At 38.9% G+C, this 14,932-nt stretch overlaps 1 protein-coding gene across 1 annotated transcript in view; it reads left to right on the forward strand.

Annotated features, from left to right (window-relative positions):
- Nucleotides 1-618: 618 nt before the first annotated feature.
- The window catches only part of LOC128636749 (indolethylamine N-methyltransferase-like), an 87,082-nt gene continuing 72,768 nt past the window's right edge, over nt 619-14,932 (forward strand). Inside the window, exon 1 of the mRNA XM_053689731.1 lies at nt 619-1,057. Coding sequence (XP_053545706.1) covers nt 619-1,057 — 439 coding nt within the window. The remainder of the gene's footprint in view (nt 1,058-14,932) is intronic.

Here is a 14,932-nt window from a genome sequence, read left to right on the forward strand (position 1 = left end):
TAATTAAATTGAAGGCTCATTTCCAAAAACTACACCGACAACAATACAATGAGCTATCAGATACCTTTGCCCGTCTAGACCTGGCCCACAAACTATCTCCTACAGACCCGGTCCCTGATATACTGAACGATTTACAAAACGCTAAACAAGCATTAGATGGCTTCCTACAAATAGAATACCAGACACAACAGGTCTGGCAAGTTATTAGCAAGAGCCTTGAAAAAAAAGAGATTGAAATCATATATTAACGAACTACAAACACCTAACCGCCCCCATACCCTAAAAACTACTAAAGAGATTTTACAATCCTTTCATGACTATTATTCCACCTTATATAATATTCAAAGAGATGCGCCCTCTCAAGGCCCTTCTCCAGATCTGATTTCTTATATCTCCAGTGCGCAATTGCCCAATATAACACCTGATCAACTTAAAACCCTCAACAATCCCATTACCCAAATTGAACTCCTCACGGCCATAAAATCCCTTAATAATGGGAAAAACCCAGGACCAGACGGTTTCACTGGAAAGTATTATCACACCTTCTCCTCTCAACTTTCCCCTTATCTTACTCGACTATTCAATGAGGTTACAGACACTAATCCATTCCCCCAATCCATGCTAGAAGCACAAGTCGTAGTGATCCCAAAGCCAGGTAAACCCCCTACAACGCTCGCTAACTTCCGCCCAATCTCCCTTCTTAACATAGACATCAAACTTTATGCTAAAATATTGGCCACCCGTATTAACTCTATACTCCCGTCAATCATACATATTAATCAGGCCGGTTTCACTCCTCTTAGAGAGGCTAAAGACAATACGACCAAAATTCTATTGTTAATGGAACATGCAGTTAACAACCACATCCCCTCCGTGTTCATCTCCAGGGATGCAGAGAAAGCCTTTGATAGGCTAAACTGGCAATTTCTGAAAGAGACACTCACACAATTTGGCTTCGACCCAACTTTCACAGGAAAAATATTCTCCCTTTACAACAGCCCCCAAGCCAAAATAAAATTGAATGATACCTTGTCCCAGCCATTTTCAATCACAAACGGTATGAGACAGGGATGCCCCCTCTCCCCTATATTATTTATCCTCGCAATGGAGGTTTTGGCATCACACATCAGACATAACACAGACATACAGGGGTTCACAATTGCTCACCAGGAGTACAAAGCTACCTTATACGCTGATGATCTCTTTCTCACACTAACACGACCTCATGATTCACTTCTCCCCCTCATTCAAACACTACATTTATACGGCATATTTTCAAATTTCAAAATAAATATTACCAAATCAGAATTACTTCCACTTGGATTACAAACAGAGGAAATTACCGCGATACAAACACTCGCACACTTTCACATACAACCGCGTTCCATAAAATATCTCAGAGTTTATATTTCCCCCCATACACAAGTAACACTCGACACCAATTATAAAGTCATAGCCAACTCAATACAAAACATGTTGCGATCCTGGAGCAATAAACCAATCTCATGGTTAGGCAGAATTAACTCAGTCAAAATGATTCTCCTCCCCAAACTACTATACCTCTTCCAAACCCTTCCGATCCCAATCCCCAAATCTGTAATACACAATCTTCAAAAATCCTTCATCTCCTATATATGGCAACACAAAAGACCTCGGATAGCTACTGCTACCCTATATCGCCCTAAGGAATTGGGTGGCCTCGGGATCCCAAACCTCATCCAATACAGACTGGCTAGCATCTATACCAGAATAATACACTGGTGCAGACATTCAGTCCACAAAGAATGTGTTCTTTTAGAGCACTCGTTATCGCATACTTCACATCTTGGCAGCAAGTGCTGGTTACCTCCCACCAAAAGAAACTTACCTACATGTCTACCAAAAATCACTAGAGAAACTTTAAAACTATGGGACGCATCCATAAAACAATATAACCACATCTCAACTATACCCTCTCCGCTAACACCTCTTTGTGAAAATCCAGATTCCCCAATACCAATCCCCACCCAAATAACTCAAACACCCCACATTGCAAACTCCTCCCCCTGCCTTACAATCATTCAAAACAGGAAAATCAAACCCTTAACCGAACTCTCCCCCATCCTGGACAAAATACCCATAGAATGGTTTAGATACCATCAACTAACAGACTTCCTTGCCAAACACCCACATAAGCCACAACTTTTCCACCCCCAAACTGGTTTCGAGGGCAGCTGCATATATGACACCCTCCACAAAGGCTTTCTATCTTTTACATACCAATTACTCATGCAGCCGAACAGCAGGTCCCTCCCCTCATTCACGCAAAAATGGGAAGCAGAGATTGGCACTACACTAACCCCAAAGGAATGGCAAAAAAATTTCTCCTGCATGACAAAATCTTCTTCATCCATTTATGTAATGGAAATGAACGTTAAGTTACTAATATAGATGGTACTATACAACCCACCGGCTTCACACTATTTTCCCTACACACTCACCGGAATGCTGGAGAGGTTGCCAAAATATTGGCACCCCTACACACATATGGTGGACATGCCCAACAGCTCAAGCATATTGGGAAGCCATCAGAGCCAAATTAGAAAAGGTCCTATCTTTAAATTTACCAAAATAACATGCAAACTTCGGCGAGCTCTACTGACTATCATGACAAACTCAGCAAAACGACTAATTCCCAAAAACTGGAAATGTAATACATTCCCATCTATCCATGTTTGGAGAGAAACAACCACTCAATCTCTCCAACTAGAAAAATACTGTTTTACTTGCAACAAACAAATAGCCGACTACCACTCGATATGCTTTTTGTGGGAGGAATATCTTAATCAGAAATCCCCCACACTCAAGACCACCACCCTTATATCCCCCCCTCAAACTCAAAATCACTGACCGCCCTTAACTGACAGACCTGACGCTCTCTCTTACCACCTTAAACTGGACAGAAGGTCATTTCAATAGCCCGACAATCAACGACACAACAGTTTATACTCTGCAGGAGCTATATATTTTATACATCTATTTGTATTGTTTATTGTACCTTTTAATTTATTTATTGATTTTATTTCTCTCTCATCTAGTTTATATAACTTACCTATGCAACCTAAACTGGTTTATTGAACGATAAATATATCCACAACTCGTTTATGTTGAAAAATTGTACCATGTTTGAAATATATGAAATCATTGTTATTACACTGTTGCATATGTAACTGTTTCTATTCTGCATTGTATGCAGCGATCATATGTTATTCAATAAAGCTTTTGAAAACCAAAAAAAAAAAAAAAAATTAAATACAATTACCTACAATTAAATAAAAATAACTAAAATTAACTAAAGTACAAAAAAAACCCTCTAAATTACAGAAAATAAAAAAAAAATTACAAGAAGTTTAAACTAATTACACCTAATCTAACCCTGCTAATAAAATAAAAAATCCCCTCCAAAATAATAAAATTCCCTACCCTAAACTAAATTACAAATAGCCCTTAAAAGGGCCTTTTGCGGGGCATTGCCCCAAAGTAATCTTTTACCTGTAAAAAAAAAAGAAATACAACCCCCCCTAAAATTAAAACCCACCACCCACACACCCAACCCTACTCTAAAACCCACCCAAACCCCCCTTAAAAAACCTAACACTACCCCCTTGAAGATCACCCTACCTTGAGCCATCTTCCCCCAGCCGGGCAGAAGTCTTCATCTGATCCGGCCAGAAGTCTTCATCGAATCTGGGCAGAAGTCTTCATCCAAGCGGCATCTTCTATTTTCATCCATCCGGAGCTGAGAGGGTTCATCTTCAATCCAGCCGATGCAGAGCCATCCTCTTCAAACGACGTCCTAAAACTGAATGAAGGTTACTTTAAATGACGTCATCCAAGATGGCGTCCCTCGAATTCCGATTGGCTGATAGGATTCTATCAGCCAATTGGAATTAAGGTAGGAAAAATCTGATTGGCTGATTCAATCAGCCAATTGGATTGACCTCGCATTCTATTGGCTGTTCCGATCAGCCAATAGAATGCAAGGTCAATCCGATTGGCTGATTGGATCAGCCAATCGGAATTTTCCTACCTTAATTCCGATTGGCTGATAGAATCCTATCAGCCAATCGGAATTCGAGGGACGACATCTTGGATGACGTCATTTAAAGGAACCGTCATTCGTCGTCTACTAGTCGGTCAAGGAGGAGGTTCGGCGCCGGAGGTCTTCAAGATGGTGCCGCTCTGCTCCGGAAGGATGAAGAAAGAAGATGCCGCTTGGATGAACACTTCTTCCGGTCTGGATGTCCTCTTCTGCCCAGATAGGATGAAGACTTCGGACCCTCTGGAGGACCTCTTCTTGCCGGATTGGATGAAGATTTCGGCCTGGCTGGGTGAAGACGGCTCAAGGTAGGATGATCTTCAGGGTGTTAGTGTTAGGTTATTTTAAGGGGGGATTGGGTGGGTTTTAGAGTAGGGGTATGTGGGTGGTGGGTTTTAATGTTGGGGGGGTATTGTTTTTTTTTTTTAACAGGTAAAAGAGCTAATTACTTTGGGGCAATGCCCCGCAAAAAGCCCTTTTAAGGGCTGGTAAAAGAGCTGGTTACTTTGGGGCAATGCCCAGCAAAAGGCCCTTTTAAGGGCTATTTGTAATTTAGTGTAGGGTAGGGAATTTTAATATTTTAGGGGGCTTTTTATTTTATTAGGGGGATTAGATTAGGTGTAATAAGTTTAAAATATTGTAATTTCTTTTTTATTTTCTGTAATTTAGTGTTTGTTTTTTTTCCGTAATTTAGTTTATTTTATTTAATTGTATTTAATTGTAGGTAGTTTAGGTAATTAATTTAATTAGTAGTGTTAGGTGTAATTGTAACTTAGGTTAGGGTTTATTTTACAGGTATATTTGTATTTATTTTATCTAGGTAGTTATTAGATAGTTAATAACTATTTAATAACTATTGTGCCTAGTTAGAATAAATACAAAGTTGTCTGTAAAATAAAAATAAATCCTAAAATAGCTACAATGTAACTATTAGTTATATTGTAGCTATATTAGGGTTTATTTTATAGGTAAGTATTTAGATTTAAATAGGAATAATTTATTTAATTATAGTAATTTTATTTAGATTTATTAAAAATAGATTTAAGTTAGGGGGGTGTTAGGGTTAGGGTTAGGGTTTAATACATTTAATATAGTAGCTGCGACGTTGGGGGCGGCAGATTAGGGGTTAATAATTGTAGGTAGGTGGCGGCAATGTTAGGGACGGCAGATTAGGGGTTAATAAAAAAAATTATAGTGTTTGCGAGGCGGGAGTGCGGCGGTTTAGGGGTTAATACATTTATTATAGTAGCTGCGACGTTGGCGGCGGCAAATTAGGGGTTAATAAATTTAATATAGATGCAGCGACGTGGGGGGGCAGATTAGGGGTTAATAACTATAATGTAGGTGTCGGCGATGTTAGAGGCAGCAGATTAGGGGTTCATAGGTATAATGTATGTGGCAGCGATGTCCGGTCGGCAGATTAGGGGTTAAACAATTTTATTTTAGTGTTTGCGATGTGGGGGGGCCTCGGTTTAGGGGTTAATAGGTAGTTTATGGGTGTTAGTGTACTTTGTAGCACTTTAGTTAAGAGCCTTATGTTCCGGTGTTAGCCCATAAAACTCTTAACTACTGACTTTTAAATACGGTAGGAGTCTTGGAGGTAGAGGTTGTACCGCTCACTTCTTCCAAGACTTGTAATACCGGCGTTAGGAAAATCCCATTAAAAAGATAGGATACGCAATTGACGTAAGGGGATTTGCGGTATGGAAAAGTCGCTGAAGAAAAGTGAGCGGTACACCTGTACCTGCCAGACTTGTAATACCAGTGGGCGTTAAAAAGCAGCGTTAGGACCCCTTAACGCTGCTTTTTAAGGCTAACGCCAAACTCGTAATCTAGCCGATTTGGACTTATTGTGAAGTATTGACTTTGCTCTATTAAATGTATTTATAATGCACATCAATTGTGTGCTAGTGCGTGGCATTAGACTAAAATTTTTAAAGATGCAAATCTCGTGTTGCAAGATACGTTTCCCATGCTATATTTCTGAAATGCGTAATTTGTATTCATAATGGACGGAACTTGGATAATCTGTTTATTAATTTTAAAATCCACGTTTGTTCATTATTAGTAAATAAACCTCGAGCTTGTATTTGTCTGAACTGCTCACATATGTTATTGGGCAACGGCGTCTTTATTTTTAAAGGGACATTACACCCAAATATTTTGTTTCATGATCCGGAGAGAGAATACATTTTTAAAAATTAAAATGTAACGCAATCTATTTAGATTATTGTTTAGATATCCTTTACAGAAGAAATAGCAATGCACATGGTTGAGCCAATCACACAAGGCATCTCTGTGCATCCACGAATCTTCAGCTACTGAGCATATCTACATATGATTGTAAAGGAAAGTATATCAAAATAATGAAGGAAATTAAATTATATAAGTACATTTTAATGTTTAAAAATATATTTTATTTAGGAATCCTGAAAGAAACACTTTTGAATTACCGTCCCTTTAATGAGCTAATATGCTATTTTGAACTTGATCTAAATACATCTGTCTAAACATTGTAAATATGCATTGTTGGCCACCCACAAATAAGTAAATATTTCCCAGTAATGCTTTGGTGATCATAAACCTATGCATCTCCATTACTCAAACTTAGGATAACATGAGAATTAGTGATGTCGCGAACTGTTCGCCGGAGAACAGTTCCCGGCGAACATAGCTTGTTCGCGTTCGCCGCTGCGGGCGAACATATGCGATGTTCGATCCGCCCCCTATGTGTCATCATTGAGGAAACTTTGACCCTGTATCTCACAGCCTTCTGACACATTTGAGCCAATCAGCAGCAGACACTCCCTCACAGACCCTCCCAGCTCCTTGGCAGCAGCCATTTTAGATTCATTACGATCTTGCTTTCTTAGTGAGAGGAGCTTTAGTGTTGCTGCTGCTGACATTATAGGGAAATAGATAGCTAGGCTAGTGTATTTAGTGTCCACTACAGTCCTGAAGGACTCATCTAATCTCTGCTGCAAGGACAGCACCCCAAAAAGCCCTTTTTAGGGCTATAACTTCAGTCTTTTTTTTTTTTTTTGTAATTTTATTTGCATTTGCCTGGCTTTCAGCCTGTGTGTGAGGCTCACAGCATATGCTGTGATTAGTGCCACCACTGATATCTGCTTAACATTAGTGTAAATGTAACCAACAAAACTTTTAAATCATTTTGCTAGTGTAATCTAAGTTCATTTTCTATCAGGCCTGTGTTTCAGGCTCACACAGCATATACTGTGGTTAATTGCTGTGCCAGCCACCACTCATATCTGCTTAATATTATTGTAAATTTTTAAAAAAAAACTTTTAAATCATTTTGCTAGTGTAATCTAATTTCATTTTCCATCAGGCCTGTGTGTCAGGCCCACATCATATAGTGTGATTAATAGCTCTTTTTTCCACCACTTATATCTGGTGTAACAGTAGTGTAAATTTTTTTAAATTTTTTTTTTTACATCAGTCCTCTTCTGGTGTTATTTCATTTTAGTTGCCAGGCCAGCCTGCCAGCATATACTGTGCCTACTTCCATCCTCAGTGCCAGTCCACCACTCCTATCTGGTGTAACATTAGTTTAAATTTTGTAAAAAAAAACTTTTACATCAGTCTTCTAGTGTTATTTAATTTTAGTTGCCAGGCCAGCCTGCCACTAGTGCCAGCCTGTGTGTCAGGCTGCCAGCACATACTGTGCCTACTTCTATCCTGAGTGCCATCACTCCTATCTGTTGTAACATTAGTGTAACTTTTTTTAAAAAAAACTTTTACATCAGTCTGCTATTGTTATTTAATTGCAGTTGCCTGTCTGCCAGCGTGTGTGCCAGGCCCACTTTCCAACTAGTGCCACGAATCATATTTGTTATAACAGTAGTGTAAATATTTTAAATAAAAACTTTTTTGACTGTGAATCATCAGTCTGCTAGTGCAATTGAATTGCAGTTGCCTGCCTGCCAGCGTGTGTGCCAGGCCCACTTGCCAAGATAGTGCCACCAATCATATTTGTTATAAAAGTATTGTAAATATTTAAAATAAAAACTTTTTTGACTGAGAAACATCAGTCATCTAGTGTAATCTAATTGCAGTTGCCTGCCTGCCAGCGTGTGTGCCAGGCCCACTTGCTAACTAGTGCCACCAATCATATTTGTTATAACAGTAGTGTAAATATTTTAAAAAAATATTTTTTGACTGTGAAACATCAGTCTGCTAGTGTAATCTAATTGAAGTTGCCTTCAATGTATCTATCTATCAAATCTATCTATCTCGTGGTTGTGCAAATGGACTGTTTCCGGTTGTTTGCGGTGCGTTACACGGGGAGTTTGGTCTGTCACTGTGAAGCGGGTGTAACCCTTACACTACCTGATCGATACAACATCATACCTGATGTTTTAAAGCACGTTATTCCAAACAATTTAGGAATGTTAGGTGATTTAGGCCCTTTATGGGTTAAAACCAGACTCTGCATCAACTATGTAATGTTCCGTGGGAGTTTTGCCATGGATCCCCTTCCGGCATGCTACAGTCCAGGTGTTAGTCCCCTTGAAACAACTTTTCCATCACTATTGTGGCCAGAAAGAGTCCTTGTGGGTTTTAAAGTTTGCCTGCCTATTGAAGTCAATGGCGGTTCACCCGGTTCGCCGGTTCGCGAACATTTGCGGAAGTTCGAGTCCGCCGTTCGCGAACCTAAATTTTTAGGTTCGCAACATCACTAATGAGAATAAAGCATATTTGTATTACCTTCTGTATTATTTGCCCTACTGTGAATGAGATATCTTCCAATGGCTGTATTTATCCAGCTTTACCTTAAAGGGACATTAAACTTTATGTACTTTCCTGATTTAGATGGATGATACAATGTTTAAAAATTGTCTAATTTAGTTCTATTATCCCATTAGCTTTTATCTCTTGATATTCTTTCCTGAAAATCATATCTAGATAGGCTCTGTTGCTGCTGATTGGTGGTTGCACATAGATGCCTTGTGTCATTGTCTAACCCATGTGCATTGCTATTTCTTTAACAAAGGATATCTAAAGAATGAATCAAATTAGATAATAGAAGTAAATTTAAATGTTGTTTTAAAATAATTGTATTATCTCTCTGAATCATGAAATAAAATTATGGTTTTAATGTCCCTTTAAGGACAAAACCATTAGGAATATGTGGAGTTAACATTGTAGAAATAAACTAACCTGGAATGGAAATACCTATAGATATGTGATATCTATCCAACAGGTAAAGAGTATAATTGCAAGAAATTATCTTTTGATATATCTATAGTTAACTGACCCTTCAAATAACTCCACTAGAGCTGAAAAGTAATCAATATGGCATATAATAACTAGCTTGGTATAAATGTGAAATTAACTTACGTTTTATTTAAAGATAATTTCTAACATATTACCTTAAAAATAATTACAGCCGAAAAACCTATATTTAGTGTAAAAATGTTAAAAACATTAGTCATTTAGATTATTTAATGAACACGTCTTAATATATTCATTAAATCTAATAATTGTAAAATCATCTTGTGTCTATGCTATAACATGTATTTTTGTCTTGATATTAAAAACAGGTTCAGACTTGAAATCTATATCTATCCATAATTTGAAATTAATCCCATTATATTGTCTAATCAATAGTTGAATTACACATTATCATTTAAAATTAGACAAAATAATGCATATCAAATGTTGATAATATTTTTATATTTGATTGTATGAGGAACATAATTGAATGTAATATTTCATGTCCCTTCAAATAATATACCTAAATATCAACTATAAAATGTATCCCTTTGTCTGATTGGTCAGAATCTGAGTCCTCTCTAGCACAAAGTACGGGCAATGTATATAAAATAAACATATTCTAATATAGGACATGTATATATTCCTAATTCTTTGAACATTCTTCCTCCTATGATTCTTAAATAGCATGCATTGTGCAAACTAACCTGGATGTATGGTCTTTGAAAGGAAATTCTCTTCAAAATATCAGTTTATCTTCATTAGGTGTCCTATTCATCATGTTCAAAATAGAGGATTGTGAAATACCATCTAAAAACAAATATAAAATTAAACCTAAGTGTCTCCAATAGGATGCATCCACAGTCTTGTTCCATATAATTGTTTCCACTTACCATGTGAACGTGTCTTTGTATGGTTTTCAAAGTCAGCACAGTTGAAAGTCAATGCCACAGACATGATCACATTGGTATTCTTCACTTTCAGTCTGGGATTCTTCACTTTGAGTCTTGAATTCTTCACTTTCAGTCTTGAATTCTTCACTTTCAGTCTTTAGATGAAGTCATCTCCCTAATGGAAAAAAAAGTGTAAATCAAATCATTAATAAAAGTGTGTGACTTAGTTCTGCATCCCCCCCCCATTTCTGAAACTATTTAGATCACTAGCTTACTAAGTGTGTGTAGCATATTGTGCTATGTTCTATCAATCAAGTGTGAAGCTGAGTCATACATTGTGCAGACCTAACCTCTGATGTATGACTTGGAATATGACTTGGAAGCAAAGCATATAGTATTGCTAGAGTATCCCTTTCTGACAATCCAAAAATCTAGTAATGTGTAAACTAAATACTACATTTTAAAATGTATGCCATATTATGGCTGATTGTGCAAAATTCCTCCCACCCACAATTCATACATTGTTTATACTTACCATCTGATATTGTCTTTGAAAATCAGGTGGCAAAGTTATTACAGGAGCCAATGCCAGAATCAGCTGATGTATAAATTACCTATGATAATAATAATAATATTAAATTATATTTTTTTCTAATAATTTTTTTAACAATCCTAACATGTTTGCACAATTCTCTACTTCTCATTTCCCTAAAATTCACACATATTCGCAACTAGACATTTGCGGAAAGACAAAGAAATTGTTAAATTGCATTCTTTGGCCTCTATTTATCAAGCCGTTGACTTTCTTGCATTCGACGGCACCAATACGCTCACCTAAGTTCGCCTAACATTGCCTCCATGGACCTGAATACGTTCTCCAAAATTATCAAAAAAGCTGTCAAAAAGCCGCGCACCAAGTACGGGGCGATGAGCAGCGGACTGTTGATAACTAACAGTCATCAATCTCGCTGCTCTTTGGCTTTTTCACAGCTTTCTTGCTACAATGTCACTAAGCACCCACACTATACTAAACTGTTTTACCCCCTAAACCGCCGCTCCTGGAGCCCCCCGCCGCATCTCTAATAAATGAATTAACCCCTAACCCATCGCTCCCGGAGCCCACCGCCACCTACATTATACTTATTAACCCCTAATCTGCCTCCCCCTATACCGCCGCCACCTACAAAAAGTTATTAACCCCTATCCTGCCGCTCCCGGACCCCGCCGCAACTAAATAAATTGTTTAACCCCTAAACCGCCGCTCCCGGAGCCCACCGCCACCTACATTATATTTATTAACCCCTAATCTGCCCCCTCTACACCGCCGCCACAATAATAAACATATTAACCCCTAAACCTAAGTCTAACCCTAAACCTAACACCCACTAACTTAAATATAATTTAAATCAATCTAAATAAATATTCCTATAATTAACTAAATTATTCCTATTTAAAACTAAATACTTACCTATAAAATAAACCCTAAGATAGCTACAATATAACTAATAGTTACATTGTAGCTATCTTAGGGTTTATTTTTATTTTACAGGCAACTTTGTATTTATTTTAACTAGGTACAATAGTTATTACATAGTTCTTAACTATTTAATAACTATCTAGCTAAAATAAATACAAAAGTGCCTGTAAAATAAAACCTAACCTAAATTACAATTACACCTTATATTAAATAATAAAATAATTACTAGAATTTTAAATTTATTACACCTAATCTAATCCCCCTAATAAAATAAAAAAGCTCCCCAAAATAATAAAAGCCCTACCCTATACTAAATTACCAATAGCCCTTAAAAGGGCTTTTTGTGGGGCATTGCCCCAAAGTAATCAGCTCTTTTACCTGTAAAAAAAATTACAATACCCCCCCCAACATTAAAACCCACCACCCACACACCCAACCCTACTCTAAAACCCACCCAATCCCCCCTTAAAAAAAAACTAACACTAACCCCCTGAAGATCACCCTACCTTGAGACGTATTCACCCAACCGGGCAGAAGTGGTCCTCCAGATGGGCAGAAGTCTTCATCCAAGCCGGCCAGAAGAGGTCCTCCAGATGGGCAGAAGTCTTCATCCAGGCGGCATCTTCTATCTTCATCCATCCGGAGCGGAGCGGGTCCATCTTCAAGACATCCGACGCGCAGCATCCTTCCAGGCCGACGACTACCCGACAAATGAATATTCCTTTAAATGATGTCATCCAAGATGGTGTCCCTTGAATTCCAATTGGCTGATAGAATTCTATAAGCCAATCGGAATTAAGGTAGGAAAAATCCTATTGGCTGATGCAATCAGCCAATAGGATTGAGCTCGCATTCTATTGGCTGTTCCAATCAGCCAATAGAATGCATGCTCAAACCTATTGGCTGATTGGATCAGCCAATAGGATTGAACTTCAATCCTATTGGCTGATTGCATTAGCCAATATGATTTTTCCTACCTTAATTCCGATTGGCTGATAGAATTCTATCAGCCAATCGGAATTCAAGGGACGCCATCATGGATGACGTCATTTAAAGGAATATTCATTCTTCGGGTAGTCGTCGGCCTGGAAAGATGCTCCGCGTTGGATGTCTTGAAGATGGACCCGCTCCGGATGGATGAAGATCGAAGATGCCACCTGGATGAAGACTTTTGCCCATCTGGAGGTCCTCTTCTGCCCGGATAGGATGAAGACTTCTGGCCGTCTGGAGGACCACTTCTGCCCGGTTGGGTGAAGTTGTCTCAAGGTAGGGTGATCTTCAAGGGGTTTGTGTTAGGTTTTATTAAGGGGGGATTGGGTGGGTTTTAGAGTAGGGTTGGGTGTGTGGGTGGTCTTTTCATAACCTCTCCTCCTGAATGTAAATCACTAAGGACTGACACCCTAAGATGTCTAGCAAGGATCCTATGCATTATCTAGCAGTGTGACAGGAGTAGATGACACTGTTAGATAATGCATACGATCCTTGCTAAACGTCATATGCTGGGTGTCAGTCCTTAGTGATTTACATTCAGGAGGAGAGGTCATGAAAAGAAGAAGCCTTTTGAACAAATGATATGCAGCGTGCCGTCCGTGGGAGATTCCTCCACCCTCTCCCCCTCCCTCCCAGAGCAGTCAGTAGTTACTATAATAACACAGAAACCGGCTCTGCTTAGTGCTTACTGAGCATAAAAATTTACGGACAGAGTTTAAGGAGAGAAAAAAAACATAAACACAGTAGTTATAAGTATTTTATTTAAATTTCTGCATAACATGTTTTATACGCATTAACTGGAAAATGAAATATATTTATACCCTCACTGAGAAATAACTTTTCAGACACTGCAGCTCACACGCTGCAGGGAGAGAATGAGATGTGATTCCTTCCTCTAAGTACTGTGTATGCATAGATAATATGGTGTGTGTATCACATGACTGCATCATGACCATGTGACTACTGAGCCCTGTAATGCACGCTACAATATGGCAGCTTACATAGGAAATCAAGCACTGCCTCAACACTGTATTTTAAAACAATCTCCTTCAAAAGTTTGGGCTAAGAGGAACAGATAAAATAGGCAGCAGTGATTACTTTATTTTTTTTAATAAGAAAAAGTAGGTTTCAGCAATTTTTATCAGGTGTTTAATGTCCCTTTAAATTATATTTAAGTTAGGGGGTGTTAGGGTTAGGGTTAGACTTAGGTTTAGGGGTTAATAAATTTAATGTAGGTGGCGGCGATGTAGGGGGGGCAGATTAGGGGTTAATAAATATAATGTATGTGGCGGGGCGGCAGATTAGGGGTTAATAAGTATAATGTAGATGGCGGCAGTGTAGGGGGGGCAGATTAGGGGTGTTTGTTAGGGTGTTAGGGGTAGACATTTACCATAGGAATAAATGGGATATCGGGCAGCAGCGAACATAAGCTTTCGCTGCTTTCAGACTCCCATTGATTCCTATGGCATCCGCCGCCTCCAGGGAGGATTTAAAATCAGATACGCTGGGCCGGAATAGTGGTGAGTGTACCTGCTAGTTTTTTGATAACTAGCAAAAGTAGTCAGATGGTGCCGAACTTGCGTTCGGAACATCTGTAGTGACGTAACCATCGATCTGTGTCGGACTGAGTCCGGCGGATCGTATGTTACATCACTATATTCTACTTTTGCCGGTCTGTAGGGTTTGATAACTACGGCGAATCAGGCTCGCCACAAATACGCTGCGAAATTCCAGCGTATTTGCGGTTGACAGCTTGATAAATAGAGGCCCAGTGACGTGCTGTCATAGGAGGCAGGTGAGGCAGCGCCTCACCTGTCCTATGTGTGTAATTACACCATGTGCAATACATTTTAATAATAATTTTTTTTATTATGTTTTATTTTTTATAAAAAAAATTTTTTGTAATTATTAGTGACCCCCCCTACCACCCCACCCCCCCTGCCACCAACTTGAACTTGGCTATCTTAATTTTTGTATTAAATTGGCGTGACTGTGTACAAATACAATTATATTGCGCAAGTAGGTAGAGGCTGTGAGCCCTTCCGTTGCGCAGTATGATTGTATTTGTTTGTATGGGCCGCAGGAGACTGCCACCCAGTGGTGACTAACATTTAATGTCTCCTCTTCGCGGCCCATACTGCTCCCAATAGAGGCTGGTCTATGGCAGCCTCGGGAGCCCTGTCAGCCCTGCCTGCCCCGCCTCAGCCAATCAGCGCGCAGTCCCAGTCTTACTGACAGTGTAATGAGCCAAATGTAAAT

The sequence above is a fragment of the Bombina bombina genome, chromosome 7, assembly GCF_027579735.1.
Source record: "Bombina bombina isolate aBomBom1 chromosome 7, aBomBom1.pri, whole genome shotgun sequence".
Lineage (NCBI taxonomy): Eukaryota > Metazoa > Chordata > Amphibia > Anura > Bombinatoridae > Bombina > Bombina bombina.